Source organism: Dermochelys coriacea, chromosome 2, assembly GCF_009764565.3.
Source record: "Dermochelys coriacea isolate rDerCor1 chromosome 2, rDerCor1.pri.v4, whole genome shotgun sequence".
Taxonomy (NCBI): domain Eukaryota; kingdom Metazoa; phylum Chordata; order Testudines; family Dermochelyidae; genus Dermochelys; species Dermochelys coriacea.
In genome coordinates this window covers 183,780,841-183,806,003 of record NC_050069.1, presented here as the reverse complement: position 1 = coordinate 183,806,003, position 25,163 = coordinate 183,780,841, and the positions used below count along the sequence as shown (strand labels likewise).

The window sequence follows — 25,163 nt, the reverse complement described above, 5'->3', positions numbered from 1 at the left end:
GGTTTTAGTTGGGGGCTGAAGGTGATGGCTAGTGGCGTTCTGTTATTTTCTTTGTTGGGCCTGTCCTGTAGTAGGTGACTTCTGGGTACTCTTCTGACTCTGTCAATCTGTTTCTTCACTTCAGCAGGTGGGTATTGTAGTTGTAGGAATGCATGATAGAGATCTTGTAGGTGTTTGTCTCTGTCTGAGGGGTTGGAGCAAATGCGGTTATATCGTAGAGCTTGGCTGTAGACAATGGATTGTGTGGTATGATCTGAATGAAAGCTAGAGGCATGTAGGTAGGAATAGCGGTCAGTAGGTTTCCGATATAGGGTGGTGTTTATGTGACCATCGCTTATTAGCACCATAGTGTCCAGGAAGTGGATTTCTTGTGTGGACTGGTCCAGGCTGAGGTTGATGGTGGGATGGCAATTGTTGAAATCATGGTGGAATTCCTCAAGGGCTTCTTTTCCATGGGTCCAGATGATGAAGATATCATCAATGTAGCGCAAGTAGAGTAGGGGCATTAGGGGACGAGACCTGAGGAAGCGTTGTTCTAAGTCAGCCATAAAAATGTTGGCATACTGTGGGGCCATGCGGGTGCCCATCGCAGTGCCGCTGATTTGAAGGTATACATTGTCCCCAAATGTGAAATAGTTATGGGTGAGGATAAAGTCACAAAGTTCAGCCACCAGGTTAGCCGTGACATTATCAGGGATACTGTTCCTGACGGCTTGTAGTCCATCTTTGTGTGGAATGTTGGTGTAGAGGGTTTCTACATCCATAGTGGCTAGGATGGTGTTTTTAGGAAGATCACCAATAGATTGTAGTTTCCTCAGGAAGTCAGTTGTGTCTCGAAGATAGCTGGGAGTGCTGGTAACGTAGGGCCTGAGGAGGGAGTCTACGTAGCCAGACAATCCTGCTGTCAGGGTGCCAATGCCTGAGATGATGGGGCGTCCAGGATTTCCAGGTTTATGGATCTTGGGTAGCAGATAGAGTATCCCAGGTCGGGGTTCTGGGGGTGTGTCTGTGTGGATTTGTTCTTGTGCTTTTTCAGGGAGTTTCTTGAGCAAATGCTGTAGTTTCTTTTGGTAACTCTCAGTGGGATCAGAGGGTAATGGCTTGTAGAAAGTGGTGTTGGAGAGCTGCCTAGCAGCCTCTTGTTCATACTCCGACCTATTCATGATGACGACAGCACCTGCTTTGTCAGCCTTTTTGATTATGATGTCAGAGTTGTTTCTGAGGCTGTGGATGGCATTCTGTTCTGCACGGCTGAGGTTATGGGGCAAGTGATGCTGCTTTTCCACAATTTCAGCTCGTGCAAAAAACTTCAAAAACAGACTCCAACGAGAGACTGAGGAATTGGAATTAATTTGCAAACTGGATACAATTAACTTAGGCTTGAATAGACTGGGAATGGATGAGTCATTACACAAAGTAAAACTATTTCCCCATGTTATTTCTCCCCCCACCCCACCCCCCACTGTTCCTCAGATATTCTTGTTAACTGCTGGAAATAGCCTACCTTGCTTGTCACCATGAAAGGTTTTCCTCCCTCCCCCCCTGCTGCTGGTGATGGCTCATCTTAAGTGATCACTCTCCTTACAGTGTGTATGATAAAACCCACTGTTTCATGTTCTCTGTGTGTGTATATAAATCTCCCTTCTGTATTTTCCACCAAATGCATCTGATGAAGTGAGCTTTAGCTCACGAAAGCTTATGCTCAAATAAATTTGTTAGATGGATCTGTGTGTCCATGAAGCAGCTCTGACCGCACACACCCAAATTGCTTTGTTATTGGAAGTGATGAGCAGTGATTCTGCCTGGAGCTGCCACGGGGGCACTGGGTACATTCCAGCACGAACTGTACTGGCATCTAGTCGCCTCCCAGTTAGAGAGTCATTTTTTGGATGGGCCCATAGCGACAGTTGCAACCCTTTCCATCTAAATCCCTGTTTTTAATCATTCTGAACAACCACCAGAAATTGGCCTGAATTTATTTTCTGTCTCTTCATAGGGCAGACATGATACTATATTCTTACAGTTCTGTTCTATTTCTAAAAATAAATGTTAGGAAGAGGAGCAGGCCTGAGAGGCTGCTGTGATCATGATGGCTGTGGTTGGCTATAATTCTCTTGCTGTCAGTTTTTGTAGCTGAACTCTGGGTGGCTGGTGACTAGGCATGCTCAAGGGAGAGATTCTGCTTTATTAAAATGCTCTAACTCCCCTTCCATCAGGCTCTCAGATTAGTGCCCTTCAGGCACTAAAATTGGTGTAAGTGCATTTACTCAGTCAAACATTTTCCTGACTTTTGGTTGGGCTTTCCTGCCTGTGTGGGATCTGCTTACTGGTGTTGGTAAGGTGGAAGCGGCCTAGCTGATTTGATTTATTTATCTGTTGTGGGAAGCATTTCTCTCTGTGTGTGAATTTTTCTAAAATTGTGCCCAGATGCCAAGGCAAAGGGCATCTAATACATTTTAATTAAGGGTGAAAATTGAGTTCCCTTTGCAAAAACAGAGAGAGGGCTTTGCATGGGTGATCGACACAGAATCCTCCCTCAAAATCTAGAAACAGAATGTGGATCCCCTATAGTACTTAGACAAGCTGTACCACCATTATATCAGTCTATGGGCAGTAGTAGCTTCTCTGTCTGCTGTATCTCCCTTTGCATGGGGTTGTAGTCCAATGTCTCCTTCCATTCCCTGGCCCACTCACAAACACACTCCTCTTCTGGTCTCTGAGGGAGACCCCAGAGTAGGCTCTCTGTTTTCCAGCCCTCTGCCCAGCACAAATGTTATTTCAGCTGCAATTTGAACATTATGTAGCTGCTCATGTGTCTGTGAATAATTGACATCAAAGGTAAGGGAAAGTTTACCTTCCTGCCTGCTTTAGGACCCAGCTGAAATTACTGGCAAAATACCCATTGACTTCAGCAGGACCGGGCACTTAGTTTCCTCATCTTATATGTCACAATTTACATTATAAACCCTGGTTTTCAGGGGCTAATAAATCAGTATTTTGGGCTTAGATTCCATTGGTTATTGACCTTTTGTTTTTCAAAAATACAATTTTGATCTAATAAAGCACTCAAAAACTTAACATTTCAGGCTCTACATTTAGACCAGTAAATTACTTCATGTGAAAAATACAATTTGGTAAGTTAATAAGCTCCAATTCAGGAAAAATATCTGTTTGGCATCTACTCTGCAAACAAATGATTTTTCAAGGCTTCTGCGTGTTTGGTGCTGGTGGTGGGGCTTTCATGTTCCCGAGAAAAAGATGGATTTTAAAATCGGTCTGTTATTCCCAATATCAGATGCTTTTAAAATGTCCCCAGATACCGCCAAGTCTCAATGGACACCAAAACCAGAATATGATAGAGGTGACAATCCAGCTTGGTTTTGTCTGGTGTCTTCAATACTAATGGCATCCTAGAATTAAGTAGTGTGCATGTAGCGCAGTCACAAAGATAAATACAAATATAATCTTATAGGGGAAGTTTAACTAAGAAGAACAGTTCTGGAGAAAAGCCTTCTTGGAGAAGCTCTATGCACTACTATGTAACAACTTTTGTGGATGAGGCTGAGACAATAGTCCATTTTAGGGCATAGATCATATGGCCATTGTTTGCTTGCATGGGGTGTCCCCCTTATTCCTCATTCTTGGCATAAATAATTAATTCTTCACAGGCTGTGTTGCTAACAAACTGGGCTTCCCTACTCCCTCCAGGTTATTCTTGCATAACCTTGAAAAAGGCTGTGGCCGAAGGGGCCAGCCTTTTACTGTCATGATGTGACAGAATTTTGAGAGCAGACCTGCCATGTCTGTATTGGAACACAGAGCGTCAGGAACTGGGAACCTTGAATCCCTTATAATTTAGTTCAGCTTTGATTAAGTAAGATGCGGCAGGGCTGTCCTTGAGATTCACTGGTATTGTACCAACTGTCCTCTGGGCTGGCCTGTTTCCCTCCCGGATAAAACTGAACCTGCCTCTATTGTTTAGTTCTGGGTCAGATCCAAATTCACGTTTTTTGACTCTGGTGACATTTCATACAGAGTGATGGCCTCACAAATTTCAGGCCAAGATTTCTGTTGTGTTGTCCTGACATTTTGTGAGGCCATCTTGTAAGCTTTTGATACCGTCAAATCAAAACTGATTTGACCTTGACCATGGATGATAAAACAAAACAATAGGCTAAATGTAATCCAGATCATAATCTGGAACATAAACCCACACAGCTAGCCTCTAATTTAGGGAAAGATCAGGTATTTGCTTCTGTGTTGAAGGATTCTGCCATGTGTTTCAGTGGGTAAAGGGGATAAGAGGCGAGTAATCCAAGTACAAGTGAGAAAGGGAATCACTGGTATGAAAAAAACTTTGCCTTTATATGTGTGTGTGTATATGTGTGTGTGTGTGTGTGTGTGTGTTCATTCTCTCTCTACCTTTTAAAGACCTCCTTGCATATATCTATGAAGAGAAAGAGCACAAACAAGTCCAAAGAGAGTAAAGCCAGGAGGTTTCCCAAAATGGGTGCATGACCATGGGAGGGTGATGTGGGTCTAGACTCCATTCAGAGCTTGGCAAGGGAGAGATTAACCCTCTTTCTCTGACGAGAAGAATGCAGAGAAGGCCAGCTGTGGGGCACTAATTAAATCTCACCCCAGCACACTGAGGGCTTGTCAACATGGTGGGGTAATGGGCCCTTGGGGGTCTGAGATCTAAAGTGACTAATGTGTTGTGCGTTAATCATCCCATGTACCCTGCTGGTGCATATTAAAAGTTCCCTGGTGTGCTTTCAAGAAGTGATGTTTAAAACAGTGCCATGTTAAAGTGCACTAGGGTACCTTTGGTGCACACCAGCAGGGTCTACACAGACCAATCAAAGTGCAATACATTAGTGTGCTTTACAAATCAGATCCCCATAGTGTGCATAACCCCACCATATAGACATGCCCTATATGAAGGATGTTAGAGGTAAAGGATTTGAGGCACATAGAAATTGCCATACAGAAACAGACCTGTGGTCCATTTAAGACAGCATCTCACCTCTGACAGTAGCCAGTACCAAGTGCTTCAGAGCATGGTGTCAGAAGAACCTTGAAGTAGGCAAATGTGCGGATAATTGGTCCCCTGTATTAATGTGTATATGTGTAGGAGAGAGTGTTAAATCAAGAGAATTCCTTCCTCCAATATCTCTAGTCATTCAATAACTTACCAGCCAGGAAAAGTATTTTTCTGCTCTGCTTAGGATTTCTGCAGTGCCTTGAGGAAGAGTGGTGCCCTCACAGAGCTACCAGAATGAGTAATCTGTCTGTGAGTTGCCTCTCCTCTGGTTGTGTCATGGAGTTTAGTGAGAAGCACAGGGCTGGCATTGATTTTCCTCCCTCACTCCTGGTTCTGTGGCCAGAAGGAAAGGTGAACCGTCCCGTGAGTTACCATAGGGCCATAGAGCTGGAGGCTCCCGAATTGCAAAGCCTGAAGTGTTCCCTTTTGCTTAGCACTGGCCCTGTATTTGCTAAGTATATTGTGGCAGGCATTTATTTCCCTCTGTACATAGCTTTGGGGCCTTTTTGTAACTTTCCCCACAACTTACACACATTCACATACACACACACATTTTCACAAATATACCATTGTGGAAAGCGCACTTTGTAGTGCTCCCCTCTGTCTCTTTGCTGGTGAAGACAAACACTTGAAAATCTAAATGCATAAGGCTTCTGTTTCCACTCAGCTGGTGAACACTCCATAAAGGTCGTGTGTTTCTGGGTTCTTCTGCCACTGGCACAGTGTGAATTATGGGTGCCTTTTCCTAGCTCCTGTCCAACTGTGCAGTGGCAGGATGATATCTAGACACGGTGCCTGTAACTGCCTGTTTCTCCTCCTTGCATTCAGCTCGTTCTTCCTCAAATGTCCTTCTGTCACCTGCTTGCATTTTGTTGGTAAATATTATTTGGTGTTCTGCATATATACAGAAACAGCTACTAGACAAAGGGTAGCTTCTCCCTCCCCTATTTCCCAAACCTCCAATATATTGAATGCAAATGACCTTGATGTGATTTTTGAGGTGGTAAAAAAACAAAATCTTTTTCGGCACACAGTCCAATATAAAAAGCTGCTCTCTGCCATTTTCCCTGTTTCCTGTCACTGATAAAAGATTGAAATAGGCCCTAACCAAAACTGTGGAACCAACAACCCTGAACTAAGGGGAGATTTGGACTGAGATCTCTACATCTGTAGTGATAGGACATCTATCTCTATTATGGATTCTGACAAAGCAGAGCCCTGGATCCAAACCAGGCTCCAACTTCAGATTTTAGGGCATTTGGATCCAGATCCAAACTTCGTGGTTTGGGCCCATTTCTAATTAAAGGGAAGCATTTATCAGAGATCGGCCTAGACCAGGAATTGAGCATGTTAACAGCTAGAGCTAGTTGTGAAATTAGACATGAGGCAAATGGTGCAGTTAGCAGGAGAAATCAGCCTGCTCCCTCAATAATAAAGTGAGTGTCCAAAGTTCATCAGCCATTACCAAATCATTATCTAGGGCTGTGGTTCAGTCTCTGGTTGTTCCAAGTAATTTGCTTGTGATATTTGTATAATATATGTATAGAATTTTTTATTTTCAATAACGATTCCTCATAACTCCTCATGTACACTGTACCAAGCAAAGTCATTCTGGTCCCTTAGAAGTGAATGCTTGTCAGTAGAGTTTGTATTTACACCTCTAAAATCAGAGGCCTTGTCTACAGGCAGAAACTGCACTGGTTTAATTTCAATCAGTTTTTAAACCCGGTTAGCTAATCCAGTGCAAACTGCTGTGCCAACACTTAGGTCAGTTTTAAAAGGTCTTATTTCAAGTCATCTGAAACATGTTCTTAATTGACTTAGCTAAAGTGAAATAAACCTGGTTTAAACAGAGCTAAGAGTATCCACACTGCCTTTTGCACCAGTTTAACTAAATCAATGTAAAATTGCACTTTTAGTTAAACCGATGCAACTTTCTCATTAAACAAACCCTAAATTTAACAGCAAGCAGTGGTCAGGGAATCTGTCAATCTATAGACCCTTCCCCAATCCCTATTCCCAACATTAATTCCAGATGCCAGAGTTGCTTAAAGACAACTCGGTGCTATTTGTTCACTCATCTGTCCCTGCATTGTACTAGGCTAGAAAGTTGTCTGGAAATACTACACTTTACTATCTTTAATGAACATATAGCTGCTTCTGTTTAAGGATATCTAAGGTGTGCCTATATGCTCATAAGGTGTGTGTTTGAATGTGGTATGTAGTAAACCCTGATAATTGTCCATGGTTTCAAAACCCAAATGTAATCAGTAAGGCTGTTCAGAAAATAATGCTGTGCAAGAAAAAACAAAAGGCACCTGTGTACTGTGCAATAATAAGTATCAGGCAAAATACAGTATCACAGCTAATAGATGTACTTTATGACTGGAAACATCTATGTTTAATCGCATTTAAAATATGTAGTGAAAAAACCACAGTAATACATTGTTATAACAAACCCTTACATCTGAAGTCAGTAAAATACAAAAAAGTGCTGATACCATTGTATTATTATGTTAAAATAACTGATGCAAAATTTTGACAACATTTTCTAAAATGTTATGTAGCCCCTATCAGCAACCACTCCAGATTTTAAGCGGAATAATTCTCAGAGGTGATCACCTATATTTTTCTTCCCCCAAATCAAAGAAAATAATTTTTTTGCATAGCTTTAAATATTGCTGCACTAACTCCCTGCAATCTTGCAAGACCATCTCAATTTAGGGACAGTTCTTTTAAAATTCTGAATAATTTTTTAAAATCCAGTTCTTCTCAAATACATAATATATAATTTCTAATAATTATAAATACATCATTTTACTCATCTGATTTTAATAACATGCATTTGTATAGTTACTGTACAATTGAAACAGACATTCACTTTAGACAGTGTGTATGCGTTTCTGTCAGTTATATTGTTTAGACACACTGTTCAATGAATCAAGCGAATAGGGTGGAAAAAAAGAATAAGTCTCTGGTTAGAAACAATTTCACAGTGTTTACAGACAAAAAAACAAAAGGGAAAATATGTATAAGAAAAAGGATTTATTAGTACATAGAAAATTCCCACAATAGTTGAAACACACTTTAGAAACTAGTAAACACGTTAAATAGAGTTGTGCCCATTATGCAGTGCACAAGCATCTGCTTTGTCTTAATTAGACGGGGAGGTGAATGACCACTGTTTATTTTCATTTTCCTCATTAATTATGAAAAACTGCATTTAATTCATCTTGCATGGTGAGAGACTGGCTGCGCAGATGTAAGTCATAAGGGAAGTGGCTCTCGGTAGGCAACCTGAACATGGAGCTCTGCCCAAGGGGACCCCTGGGTGGCACTGCACAGTAATGCATGCCATAATTGTAATTTTTGCCATAGTCCAAGGCATCTTCTTGCTTCAGGGAAAATATCCCATTATAGTTAATTGGGGGAGGACTTAAGGGACCTTCAAACTGTGGGCTGGCACACTCAGGGGAAGTGCTTTCATAGAAAGATTCGTAAGCACTGCAGTAATTGTAGGGTTTCATAGACTTGGAATTGTCAAGAGTTCCATGCCCTGGGGGAGTGCTGAGCTCAGGACTGTGATAGGGAGGATAGAAGCTGGAATATGGTGACCTTGTGTGATGGGCACTTTCCCCCGTCTGACCCATCAAGAAACTTCTGGCATTCAGCTGCAGGCACCCTGCCACCAAGTTTGTAGTTGGCTGGGATAGACCTTTGCACAAGTTTTGGACGAACGTGAGCAGGTCAGGTCTCTTGCCAATACGCAGGATTTCAGAAAGAGCCCAAATATAGTTTTTGGCTAGTCTTAAAGTTTCTATTTAGACAGTTTTTGTGTTTTGAATAACAAGGGACCACTTTTCTTAAATTGTCCAGAGCATCATTCAGGCCATGCATCCTGTTCCTTTCTCTAGCATTGGCTTCTTGCCGCCTGAATTTGACCCTTTCCACTCTTATCTTGGTTGTCTTTTTTTTTCTAAGGCCCCTCCTTCTAGGCAAACCATTCTCATCCTCCTCCTCTCTGTCTTCTTCCTCCTCTTCTTTTTCTGTGTCTTCTCCAGCGGCCCTTTTGATAGTCTTTCCTCGGAGTACAATCTGCTTTGAAAAGCTTTCTGGCTTCTTAATTTGCTTTTGATCCTCACTTTCTCTGGAAAACTTTCTGCACATCTGGGATTCTGGCATTACAACAGACTCATCAAATGGTAGTGTTAACATGGTTCTATAATCTTAAGTTACCTGAAAGAATGCCAGCACAATGTTTAAATGTTTCCATTTGTAAAGCTTGTATACTTACACAAACAGCGTCACATACCTTTCACTTGTGTATATACACACATACATGTATAAAATACACAACACAATTTTCTAATAAAATATGTTTATAACTTGCAAATGTTTTTTCTATTTAGTTTTTTTAAAAAAATGAGCTGCCAAAATTAGAAAAACATCAAAACATGCATTATATCATCACTAATCTAAGCAAATTTAGTACGAGTAAATAAAGAGTAAAAACTATGTTAATCGTCATAATCAATTCCCTACACATTTGTATTTTTTTAAACAAGCTTTTAGAATCCCCAACACTGTGGAATTTAAGCAAATGCAAAACATGATAAAGCAATGCAGAAATTTCATTAATACAAATTCCCCTGGGTAAAAAATGAGAAGGGAGAGACCAGTCTTAAAAATGAAAAGTGCTATATCTCTATTAACTGACAGACAAATATTTTTTAAATCACCTATTAACTTTTATTTGAAGTTTGTTCACATGCATTCTTTCATGAATCAATACATTTAAGTCCAGTATATTGGAATGGGTTAGAAAGGATTTAAATGGAAAAAAACCTAAGACAAATGAATCATTCAGTGACTTAATTAAAATGAAGTGAGGTTTTCTAATGATCAATATGAAAAATATATGAAACTGAGTATTTATTTCCTATAAGAAAAAAAACCAGGAATGATCTAATCCTAAACGTATTCACATAAAAAAGAGTTCGAAAATAAAAATTTTTCTCTCATTTTTTAAAGGAAAGATTCTAAATTAATAGTACAGTTTTGTTGTTGGAATTAACTTGTTTTCTTTTTTTTTCCTTTTCAATCAATCAGGGTTAAAAAACCCAACCACCAAAAACAAAAACAGAAAACCCCTCCACGCGTTAGCAGTGTTTATGTTCTGCAAGAATCAGACATCTCCCTCTAGCTAATATCTGACAGGAATGGGCTGTGGATTCTGACTGCAATTGTGCACGTGTGTTCAGAATCCAGAATGAAATGAAGAAATCATTTTCTTTTTGAATTGTTGTTTTTGTTTTCAGTCTTGAAACAGCAAATACTTGGATCCACTGTCCTCAGAGATAAGCACAAATGAATGCAGAGACTTTTTAATAGAACAAAACTGAACAAAACCCCCTAATAAAAGACTAACTGTCTTAGTATTGCCTATACACTTGCAGTATTGCATAATCCCAGTGAAAGTATGCAGTTACATCATAAGAATGGAATGCTAGGAGAAGTTATAGGTAGTAAATAGCATACATAAAATACAAGACAATGATACTGTATCTTTAAACACTTGCATGCACACACAGCCCCAACTGAAATATATCTTTATTTATATTACCTTAGCTTTTTATTTCATTCAATACTCAGTTTTCATTTTTTGCCTTCCAAATCTTTTCAGTCTGAATGTCGCATCGTCTCCTGGAGTCTAGATCTGTGTATCTCTGCACTATCTCATTGATCTCTAAAAAGTGACATTGATGCCAACTGCCAGAGCTGGTACCCATGCCATCTGCTAGTGACGTCACAGGGCAGAGAAAACCATGTGATCCTTTCTCCTGGGACCTTCATTCTGCACTGATCATCTGGCATCCCTGTAAGTGGGTACCAGCATTCATGTATCAACACAGAAGGTTAGACTGATAGGGGGAAAAAATCTGTACCAGCATTTTACATACAGTAGGTGCATTTCTACTAGATCTGCCTCTATATAACAGGCGATCTATATAGATACCAAGCCAACATTCAGTTTTATCTATACCTACAGGTACAGCTACTCCATAGTTGTTAATATTGTATTACTTATTAAAAAAAGGGTTGTGTCATATTGACCAGAATCCCCTTTCTGCCCCTGGGTACCCATAAAAAAGCAATTAAGGGACAGCTGAAATCAAAAAGAAATGTATGTACTATGACACACCTAAGCAGGTTTAGCTCAAGTGTAAGAAGTCATAAAAGTAGTTCTTGTTAATATTATTGTGAGCAATCTATGTGCGTGGTTCAAATTGCTGTGTGCTGCTTGAGAACACAAAATAACGGAAGAGTGTGTCCATCTGGGGTCTGTGTGAGAAATCTTCCGGGTTTTTTTCTTCAGGGACTTTTTGCAATAATCCTGAAAAAAAATTGAAATCAGAAATATATTCTGAATGTTTCAAAAATATAATATTCCAATGCAATCCATGCCCCCCGCAACATCAGAAATTAGTGCATTGCCAAACACACGTAAACACTCACTTTTCCCACCTCTGATAAAATGCACTAGCTGCTTTCATTGTAATCCTTTTGTAGTCTTTCCCCTTTGCTTACTTTCAGTGTGTCTTGTCTTCTACTAAATATTTCCTTTGAAAATTAAGAAGTCTTTTCTGTCTTAAAATTTTAATTACAATTTTGTTCTTCCTTCCTGATTCTCTTACCTGTTTTTCCAACTGGCTCTTTTCCTACTTTTATACATTCTCTTTTCCTATTCTCATGTTCTCTCTCTCTCTCTCTCTCTCTTTCTCTCCTCCTGTCAGCTGTCTCTCCTGCTATCTGCTTTTTCTCCCTTAACCCTTTTGTCTCTCTCATCAACAACAGACAAGAAACTATTAAATAAAGCTGACAAAGCCTCTCAGCTAAGCCTTGCTATAGCACTTGTGACAAACTCTACCTTGTTTTTAGGAGAGAGAGACGTCACACACAAGCAAAATGTTATCAAGACTTAAAATAAGAACAGACTGTCTTATGTAGAAAAATATTTAGTCTTTAATATTATCACATTTTGTTGCTTTTTAGTGACTAAGTAAGCTAAAAAGTGAGAGACTGAGTATGCTTTTAGTATTAAAGTAATCTCTGGCAGGGCTGCTATTGTTATGGGGTCTGTGTCAGCATTTCCATTATAAATCCTGTATTTGAAGGGTTTATAACTCATCTGCTTTAATTCACATTGAGCCCAAGCTTGCCATTAATGTTCTCAGCCCTGATCCAATTATTTTTGTTTTCACAAAGTTTCATTTAAATCTGTTTTGGACTTTTTTTTAAAGAAGAAGGCAGAAAAATTGTGTGTGTGTCAGTCAATTTCAGGAACCCTTTTATTTTCCCTTCAATTACAAAAAAAACAAAAGAAGACAAAAAAAAAAAACCCACAAGCAAACTTTTCTTTTTTATTGCAGTGAGAAATCGCAAGCCATTAGTTCTTAATCTTGAGTGGGCCTATTTTTAAAAATAAATATATTTGAAGTGGCAAAGGTCTTAAAACTTAAGTAGCTATTGCAGAAGCACAGCAAGTAATGTACTACTCACACACTCATTTCATTCTATATTGACTATTACAATCTGTATAATAGAACAGAGTGTAGCATCCCTTTATTCTCAACTGGAATTTATGTATTAAGATTTATATTGCGAAAGGTTCTAGGTATTGTTAACATTTTCACAAATTTTGCATACTGAGAGTATTACAAAATGCACAATATTCTAAATATGCAAAGTCCTGAAGCACTGTTTCAATGCATACTAAAAATACTATATAAAATCTAAGAAAAGGTTGACATTGTAACAGCTGTGTGTTAGTGAAAGAACTGTAAAATTTCCGGTCACATCATCTAGTCTCCAAAACACACATTGTCTAAGATATTTTGCACCTCTTCTCTCTGTTAGACTATTTAATAACAAAAAAAACCCCTTAAAATGTAAAATCTATTTTTGCATGTATTTTATACTACCACTAAAAATAAAATAAATGAATTAGGATGTGGGGAAGGATTCAGTTTTGCAGACGCTTTATCAATCATTTGGCCGCTTTCATATTTTCAAATAAATTGTTAAGAAACAAAATAGCTGTGATATCAAGGTTTAAAAAGCATCCACTGTGTGTGCATAATAACTTTTCCTAAGGATTTTTACTGTGCATTTTGTATAATGGTTCTATGAGATGCAAATGTGTATTGGTGTTAATATGCATTCACAGCATACACCATAACTGCTGCGTTGGTGTCTACTGTGAATGCCTGTTAAGAATAATAGGCTGGTACGTGGTGCTAAGGCTATCATATGTACTCCTGAGCAATATAGACTTTTTTGTCATTTTGCTGGTTTAAGCTATCCCTTTTCCTCTGGGATTACAAAGAACCAAACAATGTTTCTGTAAGAAACAGTCACGTGGTTATGCCATTTTTAGAAACTGTAGTGGTGTGATGGGGATGTACAAACCCTACACTGGGCCCAGAAAGGTTAAAGGGCAATACTGCCCCTTCAGGCCTGCAAAGCATGCTCCAATTGGAGAGGAAGCTTAAAAGGGAACCACTTATCTCACAAGGGTGAAGGTTGGAAAGAATGACAGGCCTATCCTGAGGGCTCCTGGATGGCTACCTGCTCAGCCCGGCTGGGGCTGATGGTTTAGTTGTCTTTTCTTTTCTTTTGCTTTCTCATATTGGACTTGGAGACTTTGCTGGAGAAGGAAGTGACCCAGGGAGGCAGCTCCCCAGGGTGCTCCAGAGTGTCTAATGTTGCTGTCTCTCATTGGGATCTGGATGGGAGCCCCATGGAGTGGGAGGGCCTGGGCTTCCCTACAAACAGTCCTTGTTGCAGAGCCATTTCCACCCCACCCCCCTAGCAGGGAGAGGGTAAGGATGTTGAAAACCCTCAGATGAGTCCCATACAAAAGTTAGGAACTGAACCAAAGGCCCTTCCTGCTGAGAGGCGAGAGACTGGAAACCAGGTGTGCTCACACTAGGCGACCTGGCTCTCTGGGACTCTACTACAAGGGGATTAATATCATTACTCATAGTTTGTCATGGTACATTTGGAATTTATTTTTTTCTTTCATACTCAACAACTGGGGTTGTTATATTTTTGTTACTGTAACTTACTGATACATTTAGAGCAGCGGGTCCCAATAAAAAGTAAGCAGTTTTCAGAGGTATGGTACAAACACTTTGCTACGGTAGACATTGTAAATATATAGGTGACACTCTGATCAAATTAACATTACAGGACAGTCAATGTTCACTTTGTAATGGCAATCATGGTTAAAGAATTTAAATAATTGGAAACCTTCATTGTATTTTTCACATTATTTTCACCTTAATTCATACAGCATTTTCAGTTTCACGGACTTGTTTACTCTGTGTACCCATTTGGCTATTTCTCCGTTACTTTAGGATCTCAGTTATGGGATTAGACAGAGTCTTTGCTCAATGCCCGTTATAAGAAGAGCTGTGTAGCTGCAAACCCAAGGAGGAGGCCTGGGATGAAATGGTGACTTCCTTTCCCAGCGGAAGAAGTAATTAGTGCAACCCTATAACGGTGCAGGTTAACTGTTGGTATGGGGCCAAGATACTGCCCAGTCTCTGCCACTTCCTGCTTAAGGTGAAGGAGAAGAGTACAAGACGTGCAGCTCCATCTCATCCACCAAGCTTCAGCCGCAATGTGAAGAGCAATAATGTGGCCACACAAAGGTGTGTGTGAATAGATCTTACTCCCCTTTACTCTGTGTCATTGCTGCATTAGAGCCACACAATTTGCCGCTAAGTTTTTTGAAGATTGAGAGCATTGGTGGAGTAATAAACATAAAGAGAGAATCTTCTAAGGCACCGATTGGCTCGGCCCAATTATCTCCACTGTTTGTTTAAGCAGAGGGAACCATGGAGGGGGCAGGCTTCTGAGGAGATGCCTCTTCCTCCATAAAACTGGAGCACTCATTCCCTGTGGATTTCCAAGAGCTGCGGGGCTGGCAAGCCACACTCCCTGCTTTTGGAAACATCTCCTACCTGATAGGACAATTACTTGGAAACTCAGCAAGGTCCAGCTGTTGTTTTTTCTGACCCTTCCTGTTGACTTTGTGGGAGAGGATCATCCATTCCCTAATGACTGACCACACACTAAGGACCAAAACTGGAGTCTGCACTTAGGCAAAGTGCCCCATTGGAATCAATGGGAGATTTGACTGAGTAAGGACTGCAGGATTTGCCTAGAAGAGCACAATAGCACATGCTGAGATGAACAGCTTATTTATAACTGCACAGCATGCTCTAAATTAAATGCAAGACACAAGGCTATAAAGCAATTAAATTAACATTGAATTGATAGAACCGCAGAATAAAACCTAATGAAAACATGACTGATGTCAGCTTCTGTTGGACAGGCCCATTTTAGGAGATTGTAGGATTCGTCATAGGGGGAGCTGGTAGCACCCCTATATTTAGATTTTCATTTTACACTTTCCATTATAAAAGATTATTGCAAACTCTTTTGAGAAGTTCTGACATTTCTATTATTTGCATCTGATCTTTGAAATTCAGTCGGGAGAAAGTTCTCAGGCTAGAGAAGTGACTTTTCTTTGTACTCTGTAATTCCCATTCGGGTTTAGCTGAGCTGTAAACTGTTAAACTGCCATTTCCTTTCTCTAAATTATATTCCTCAGGTAGCATGCCAAAATACTAACTGACACCTATGAAATTATTTTTTTAAAAAACTCTATGTTAAAAGAATGCTACGTAAGTTACTAAGTAAAGCCTGGAAAGTTAGGAAAAGTCAGATTTACGATTACCTGTGCAACCTTAATTCTGCCCTTGTGTGTGTATGCACTATGATACTCTCCCAACAAGTGAGATCAGCTGAGGGGCTTCTGTTTATAGACCCACAATTTTAAGTTTAGGATAGTGGGCTTCAGGGCATAAAGAATCCCCACACCTTGGTTGTCTTCCAAACTCTGAAATTTGTGACATTTTGGGCAAAATCATGTGTTTACTGAATTTTCAGCACTCTGGTTTGATGAAGATGGGTTGAGTTTCCTTATAAAGAGCAGGAAAGTCATTGGATTAGGCAACCTGTCCCATAAAAATACTATTACCCCCATTTTACAGGGAATATGGAGCATATGGGGAAGACACACCCATGGAGATTAAGTGATTTGCCCAATATTACACAGAAAGCCTATGCCAAAGCAGGGATTTTAATCCAAATCTTCTAAATCCCAATCTAGTGTCTTTCCACCAGATCATCCTTCCTTCTCCCTCTATAGCTGTAATCTAATGGTAGAATTCAATAATAACTAGAACAGCTTTTCTAAAAGCCTTAGTCAAAAAGCCTCCCAGGAAGTGAAAGACAAGATCAAGTTCAGCTCTGGTGTAGAATGATGTTGAAGTCAATAGCAGTTGGGCCACTTTTGCCAGTGGTGAGATTGATCTAAAGAGACTTGGCCATGGCATAAAATTTGAAGCCCAAGTCGTACTTTTCCAATGATGAGTTGATAATGCTATCCTTAGGCAATTATGTGATTCATTGTATCCGTCCAGCTATCTGCCAGTGTCCGATGTTTCTCACCTTAAAAGGGAATTTATGTAATGTGGTTTTCATTAGATTTCTTGAAAATCCACAAACGCATTCAGCAGGATTGTAAACTTCACATGTCCCCATTCAAAGAGTCATAATTTCCCTTGAAATGCCTGAGAAGCAGAGGCATGTCGTGACATTCTCGGTAAATCATGCGATTCTACACTTGCAGGCAAGACATAACCTCTTACATACGGGGTGTAGGAGGTGATGCTGTGCTGAGGATGGCAGTGTGTTCAGGACTTGTACAGAATTGTCCTGAAGGAACAGCTGGTCCTAGAGCATGCAGTGCATACATACACGGCCCACTACTGCTGAGAGGAAAAGACTCAGATGGGGGAAAATACTTTAAAGTATCTTCTTCAAATGTATGGATTTTTGTTGTTGTCTGCGTCAAAATATCTGCAGGAGACAGAGTGCTTTTTTTCTTTTTATTCTATCGGATCTAGATAAAGCTCCCAAAAGAGGGTGTTGTCTGATAACAATTCAGTGATGTTAGTTAAAATCAGCAGTAGGTCCTATTGCTGTCCAAAAGAGAGAAACAGTTATTAAATATTTGGGATGCAAACTAATGCCAACCCTACCTGCAGTAATTTGTGCCCTTTAGCATCTGTGTTCAAATAATCCCTATGGGAATTGTCTAGACACCACGGTTTGTAGACCTCCTCATACATGGGTGTTAGTCTTGACCAGAGATGGCTGTCGTTGGCTGTCTCACTCAGTGAAGTTGAATTGATAACAGTTCTCTACAAAAGGGCATCACATTACATTATGGGCTGGATTCTCATCTGTGCTAGACTAACACTTGGAAGGCAGTCATGGCTGTATGCTGCCTTTATTTTCCACTTGAATATTGGTGATGGCCAGGGGCCAGTCTGATTCCCATCACAGTTTAGAGCAGCATTAGGTCAGCGGCAATGACTAATTTAATGATCAACAGGAAAAGACAACACTGAAGGTACTAGATTTACATGCCTTTGCAAATTAGGAAAAATGTTTTGCAGTGTTTTAATGGCAAGTTTGCTTAAGTAATTTTCTCAATTTCAACCAGCTAGAGTCTGGGGTTTGGTTGTTTTTTTCTTTTACTTTGTGTCTTTGTAATCATCTTTGATTAAATTTTCATTCCAAGCAAGCTGTTTCCTTGATCTCATCTGCAGAAAAAGTCCACAGCAAATTCTCAGAATATCAACGCACAAACCTAATAAGGAAAAAAGTAGCCTTGCCTTCCAGAATCTCCTTTTCCTATCAGATGTAGTGAGCAGGTAGATGAAAGTATAATTTAGAGCTAACTTCCAGGAAGCTCTCACATGAAATGTTCTCTTGAAGGTGCTAGAGTGGACTGTGTCTTTGCAGTGAGGAGTGGAAGAAATGTTTCCTGGGCACAAGATTGTATGACAGTGAAAGATATTCAGCAGAAATAACCTGGATATATACAGTGTTTTGTGTTTTGTCCTTTGCTTCTGTCTGTCCTGTCAGTCATCCTCAAACTCTGGGAAATTGTAAAGGAATTATCAATTGGGCAGAACCACTTCTAGGGATGTGCAAAGAATGCCATCCCATGTGGGCTTGGGAGGGACAATGATTCAAGCATGTGGTTTTTTTTCTAAATGGTAACAGGGTGGAGGGTGAGAGCAAACATTACATTATCAGCCTCTGAGCTACTTGGGTCTTATCCTGAGAAGAGCTGAATGTATTCAACCCGCACTGAAGTCAATAAGTATTAAGAGTCTGCAACACCTAGCAGATTAAGGCTCCTTAAAATCTTGGAATGCCTGGGCAATACTATCCATTGGTTTTTAATTAGTATGGGAGATTAATTATTTTCTTGTACCACACATGGAACTCTTGTAGTATCAATAAGAGTTTTGTTCAAAGATTTTTGCACAGTGTCTGTTTAAATGCACAGGCTTCAGTAAAGGCAGAAATCTTTGATAATATGATGTGGGGTTTGACCTTGAAACTAGAGCTGGTTGAAGATGTTCCAATGGAATGTTTCTGTTGGCAAATGCCACTTCATTGAAATTTAAACTTTTTGCAGGACTGTGACGATTTAGACAAAATTTGGTTCAGAAAGAAAAGCTGAAAAAAATATTTAGAAACAAACCATTTTAATTTTTAATTTCAAAACAACTTTTTGTTTTGAAAATTTGCTTTATGTATTATTTTAAAAAGCAGCATTCAGAACAGTAGATTTTATCAAAATGAAATGTTTTAATTGAGCCCAAATTTAAAAAAATAGAATTTTTTTCCATGGGAAATTTCAAAAATCAGATCGGAATGAAAACAAATTTCAAAAATTCTACAAAGGACAATTGTCAAACTTTCGGCCATTCATTTCTGGATTTGTCGTGGTCATTTAGTAATCTGTTCTGTATCACTTCATGTATCACAAAATTATTCCAGTCTACTACTATTTAGCTACAAATATAAAAGCTCCTATATTTCCCCCAACCCTCCCCCTTTTAAATTTAATCATCAGTATTTCTCAGCAGTACAAGTTCAGTCTCCCCCATCCCCAGATCCATTATACACCACATAGCACAAAAAATAGCCTTTGTTAAAAAGTTTAATGTTCTTAATTAGTAGAATTGTCAGACTAATTAGAATACCAATTAGAATTGGCAGGCTATAGTTAATTTAGAAGTGCTGTGGTCTACTGTTAATTGCTATTAAACCTTATAGTTTGTGAAAGAAAGAGAGCAAGGAGATGAATACACACAACCCAGCCCTTCCCTCCCCTCCCATGTTAAATGTTAAGGGTCCATAACTATAATGATCTGTGCTGTCAATGCGTACTTAGGGAGTGTTTAATCCATAAAGACATTGATGAAAAGTTAATAACTACGCACAATCGCACCACTTCCAAATAAAAACCTTGAACTTTTTGCCTATATCAAAAAAACAAAATCAGACTAATAGTTGCAAGATTCATTTTCATATGATACTAATGTAGACCACTTTGAGATCTTTGAAAAATCCCAAGAGAAATGCAAAGGCATATTATTGCTTATAGTATTGTTAATAATACTTTGAGAGCTTTGTCTGAAAGGTGGGTTAGAACTGCGAAGTCATAGGTGCTGGAACTAGGGGTGCTGGATGTGCTGCCACACCTCCTGGCTTGAAGTGGTTTCCAGCATATAGAGGGGTTTACAGTTTGGTTCAATGGCTCTCAGCACCCCCACTATACAAATAGTTTAAGCACCTCTGCTCAATGTGCTATGTAAACACAAATTATGCTTCACATCACTCTTGTAAGATGGATAAGTATGATTATACCCATCTTACCAATGGGGAGCTGCCCAAGTCCACATTGGTGAGTCAGTGGCACAGTTGGAAATAGATTTGAGAACTCTAGTTCTAACCACTAGAATACATTTTCTTCCAATCAATCCACTTTTAACTTATAAGCAACAAAAAAAAATTTTGAATGGGACTTTTCTTTCCCCTTGAAAAAATACAGACTTGTTCAAAATGTGTATTAAGAACATCTGTTCCTGACTGAAACCTTCTAGAACAGGTTTCCAGTGGTGGGCACAATGAATGCACCAGTGAAATGTATGTGCACCCATTTCATACACAAGAACACATTTGCATCCCCCAAAACACAGAAAACGAGTGCACAGGTGACTACTTAGACATGCAGTGGCATGATCTGTGTACATTTCAGGCCCAAATGTGTTTTCCAGGCACAACAGTGTTCTCATCTTTGAACTGGACCAAATTCTGTTCTGAATCTATAAATGCAACGCCTGTTGGTGATAAGGGGAACTGTGATGAGAATGTAATGCTTTTCACTATATGGTATGTTACCTAGCCTGATTTTGAAGATAAATATATCTTAATTTTGTGCGCCTTAGGTCTTATATTTGTGCATCTTACAAATTGCACTACAGTCAAGGAGCCCTTGTCTCATTCATTGTGAATCTTGTATATTAAGGAGTTATGTAGTCTCTGTTTGTAGTAGCCAGGAGTAGAATATGCTACATGTGTGTCTAAGGTTGTGGGGGGGGGAGAGAATAAAAAACATGATTATATGAGAAGAGGGCAGAGTTAAGGTTGCAAATATAACCTTAACCTTGGTATTTCTTGCCTTTTTAATGCTTAAAGCCAAATTTGATCCGAAGAGCATAAAAATCTTAAAAATAAAAGTTAGTTAAGAAGTGAAAAAATAAATATACTGTAATCAAAATGAATCATCCAAACAAATATTTTAATTAAATTCTTCAGAAGTAAATTTGAGTCATTAATTGTGCACACTCATCCCTTTGTACTATCTTTGTTGTTTAAGTTATAGATTCAGTTCAAATGTGAAAATATCCAGGAGAGCTAAAAATAGGAATGGCCAAACAAATTTAAGCCTTCATCCTAAACCAAACACTTTGCAGTTTTAAAAAAGATTACTTAAGTTCATAGGAGCCTGCTCTACCCTGTTCTATTTGTTTTTTCATAGTTCTATTTGTTTTTGTTTTGTTTGTTTTAATCCTAATATACTTGCATTTCAGGTTTTGGTTGGGAAGTGTCTGTATACCATATGAAATACTGTCAACAACCCAGTATTTTCAGCAAAGTTGAAACCATTATGGCACTTGAAATCTAATAAGAAAACTGATTCTCAAATTTTCAAGCCTTTTTTCAGCTACATGAGCTCTGCAGATTCCATTTCTGATTAAGGAAAGGTGAGGGATGCTATTAGCCTGGAAACTCTGCTGGGGCTTTTATTTTCCAGTCACATTTCTGGTGCTACTTGTGCTAGTTTAAGAACTAAAGCACAGATTCTACAAACTCTTAAGCAATCTCTTAACTTTTTAATTCTGTGAGGTTAGTTCATTTTCACTGCCCTTGTAAATTGGTACTTATATTTATATAGAAATTTGTAAGGTACGTAGTGGATGATAGGAGTACACACATATATTAAGTTATGCATGTGTTTAAGTGTTCACATGTTCGGGACAGCAGTTGGTTGAGAATTTCTGCAAAATCAAAATTTTCTGTGGAAAAATTTCAGTTTTGTCCCCCAAAATTAGGAAATCCAAAACAAAAATTTTGGTCACAAATTGGAATATTTCAGTTTGCTGAACTGAACTGAAACATTTTGTTTAGAGTCAGTACAACATTAAACTGCATTTCCCTATTGTGGAACATTGCCTCATGGAAGTTGTAGTTTGGGCTCCTGTTTATCCCTATGAACTGGGTGCCATGGGTTGACTACATCTCCCACAATTGGATGTAGTTTCCTCTTATTGATATGGTTTCAGAGTAGGAGCTGTGTTAGTCTGTATCCGCAAAAAGAAAAGGCGGACTTGTGGCACCTTAGAGACTAACATATTTATTTGAGCAGAAGCTTTCATTAGCATCTGATGAAGTGAGCTGTAGCTCACAAAAGCTACACCCTAGTTGGAACTATTCATTCCATGAAAAATTTGGGTATTTTAACATTTTGTCATGATTTCAGATGAAAATAAATGTCAAATTATCAGAATTTTCTTCAGAAGAGAAATTCTGATTTTTCTCTCAGCTGTCTTCAGGACCTAATAGTCAGAAACTAAGAGGACCAGCAACACAACTCCCTTTTTAACATACCACCTGTTGAGATCAACCCTTTCTCCTCAGTAAGACATGTGGTACCAGCAACAGGGATGTGAAGAATTTTAAAAAAATAAAGTTGAAAAAGCCTGGGCTTTTTTTGCACAGATGTAGCTACACTGCTGTAACCTGCACTGGTGCAAGCTCCTAGTGTAGCTTCTGGACCAGTGTAAAAAGTGACTTGCACTAGTTCTGTTTACTCCATTTTGAATCCAAGATATCACCGACATTGGTTACTTTTTACAGTGGTGTTATGCATCTATAGTAGTGCTCTGCAGGGTTTCAACTACACTGGTGTAGCTGCAGTGGTGCAAAGCAAAACAAAACAAACCCCTTGCAAGTGTAAACAAGGCCAGAAAGAAGAGAGAGAATGAAACACCCCTTCTGGGAAAGATGAACTACAGAGATGAACAGAAGCCACAATTTACTTCTCCAGATATCTAACTATGTGGGCAAGAAGGTGTCCTTCTTGTCGGAGTGCCTGAAGGCGAAGAGCTGTGGTCATGGAGCTGCTCTATAGACAAATGATTTTTTCATTTTACTGCAATTTCCCCAATCATTATTTTTATATTTTGCTTAGGTGGTTTGCAGTTACCATACTTATTCATTTTATTGTTTGCCTTTAGGGGTTTTTGTGTGTTGTCTCCACCATTAGTCTGTTCTCTTTTTATTTTCTCTCCCCCCCGCCAGTGATTTAATGTAGTCTATTTTTTTAATCTAGCTTTTTTAAAATCTGTCCTCTTGTCCATTGTACATACAATCATTTCTAAAGGGATGAACATTATAAATTGATTTCATTTTTGTACAAAATGCCTCATTGCACCACCTCTTCCTCAGACAATCAAAGAGTTTTCTGTTTGTTTTATCTCTCAAAAGATTAGTTGGGAGAGAACAAACCAAATTTCAAAACCCACCTACTTCCATGAGAGAAAGGATAGTTTAAGGATAGGCTCCATAGTTAGGAACATAGGAATTGCAATACTGAGTAAAACCTGAGGTCCATCTAGTCGAGTATCCTGTCTCTAACAGTATTAAGTACTAGGTTATAGGTGTAAGAACTCCACAGTAGGCAGATGTGGGGTATCTGCCCCTCCATGCTAGGTCTTATTCTGATCTCTTGTTGTTAGAGACTGGTGTAAGCCCTGAAGCATGAGGTTTAATATCCCTTCCAAACGTGTTGTAATTAATTGATTACTCTGAATATTCTTGATATCTGTATACATATCCAATCCCTTTTTGAATCTTGTTAAGTTCTTGGCCTCAACAACTTCATGTGGCAATGAGTTCCACAGTTTAATTACATGTGGGGTGTATTTCAGATTAGGTGCTTTATTTTCGTTGCAGTGTGCTTCTATGCCTCCATATATCTGAGCCCATCAAGCCCATTCCATCAGGGAGTCTATCAAGACCATCCAGTCTTTGCCTCCTCCAACACCATGGAGCCCTTTATTTCACTGATCTCTGGACAAAGATGAATGAATCAGACTCTCGTCAGAGCCCATAATTATTGTTGAAGAATTGGATAGCCAGAGTCAATTTACAGCACATTTCCTATCCCTGACCCTATTCCCAGATCTTACTGGTCTAATGGACATTTGAGGACAAGTCTACAACTCCAGTTCATTGTGTTATACTGTGTGCTGCATCTTTGCCATTGGATCAGTGCAAAGGAACCAGGCTTGGCCCAGGATATTATTTCTGACTGACCAATTCTTTGAAAACAGGAGAATAACAAATGCTGAATAGTAAATAACAATTAGCAAAATACTACTACTAATAAATAGCAAATACTCTTGCTCATTCATTAAAAAAAATTGACACATGAATATGACTATTTGTATGAAGAACAACCATTCTCCAAATGCATTCTCCAAACCCATTTAAGTAAATAGCTAATTATAGGGGGTACAAACATGGTCAGTCCAAACAGTAGTCTGAAATTCATGGTCAAATGCCAAATGGATCTTGTAATGTTAAAACTGAAGAAAAATCTTGATTTCACAGCATTTGTAGACAGATTAAATGTTATTTGAAAGAAATTACAGGAGCATAAATATGGGAAATGATTATTTAATTTTTCAGTCACTTTTCTAACCATAAATACTTTTTTAAGACCTGCGAACATCTTTTGGAAACAAATGGCAACAAGCCCTCCCTCCCCCCACGGAAACTTTATAAGCAAGATCAAAACATTTAAGAAGTTACTTTTACTTGCAGTTTCTGCTGCAGTAAAACCTGTTGTAATTTGCTGCTAATGAAAATGCTCTCATAGTTTTTTTCTTTTAATCAAAATCAAAAGATCAAACATTGCCAAATTGGTCTTAAGGTACATCTCATGTTCAGATGCAGGGGCATGGATTGGTGTTCACGTCATACTCCCCATCAGTACATGGCCCAGGCCAACCAGAGGACCAAATTCGGTGTTGAATCCTGATCACATGCCTCCTGAGGCACGTTGCACATATGCTAAGAAGTTTTGAAATTAATATTTTGAAGAACACTTCCAACAGCCAGTATGGAGTCCTATTACCATCTAGTATCTATTAATTATGAAATAGTTACCTGTGGAGATTTGTCAAAAGCTTTACATATTACTCGATGCAAACTTGTAGTATTGCAAAGAAAGCCATTTGCTAATAACAGGCAAATATCACTGCAGGTGGGGGCAAGTGTAATGTAGAACAAACAGTTCTGGGTCCCTTGTGACTCTGAGAGCTTTCAAACTTGGAAAGAGCACAAAGCCTTGTTGCCTTTTAAATAAATATTTTAATTTGCATAATTTCTAAACAGTTAAATCATGCTTGTGCATTAGACATTTAAGCAAAGAAGGAAAAGTTAATACAACTTTAATCCAATTCTTCCCTAAATTCTTCCCCCTGTATTGCTATTTAGGCCCCTTTCCCAAGAGCTAAAAATCTGCACAAGATCTAAGGTTCTACAGCAC

At 39.0% G+C, this 25,163-nt stretch overlaps 1 protein-coding gene across 1 annotated transcript; it reads right to left on the bottom strand.

The window, feature by feature from the left end:
- Positions 1–7,421: 7,421 nt before the first annotated feature.
- NEUROD6 (neuronal differentiation 6) lies at positions 7,422–10,967 on the bottom strand. Its single transcript, XM_038391223.2, is given in 3 exon segments — positions 7,422–8,881; positions 8,883–9,280; positions 10,668–10,967. Coding segments are annotated over 2 exon segments (1,011 nt in total). The 5' UTR covers positions 9,260–9,280; positions 10,668–10,967; the 3' UTR covers positions 7,422–8,247.
- Positions 10,968–25,163: the final 14,196 nt, after the last annotated feature.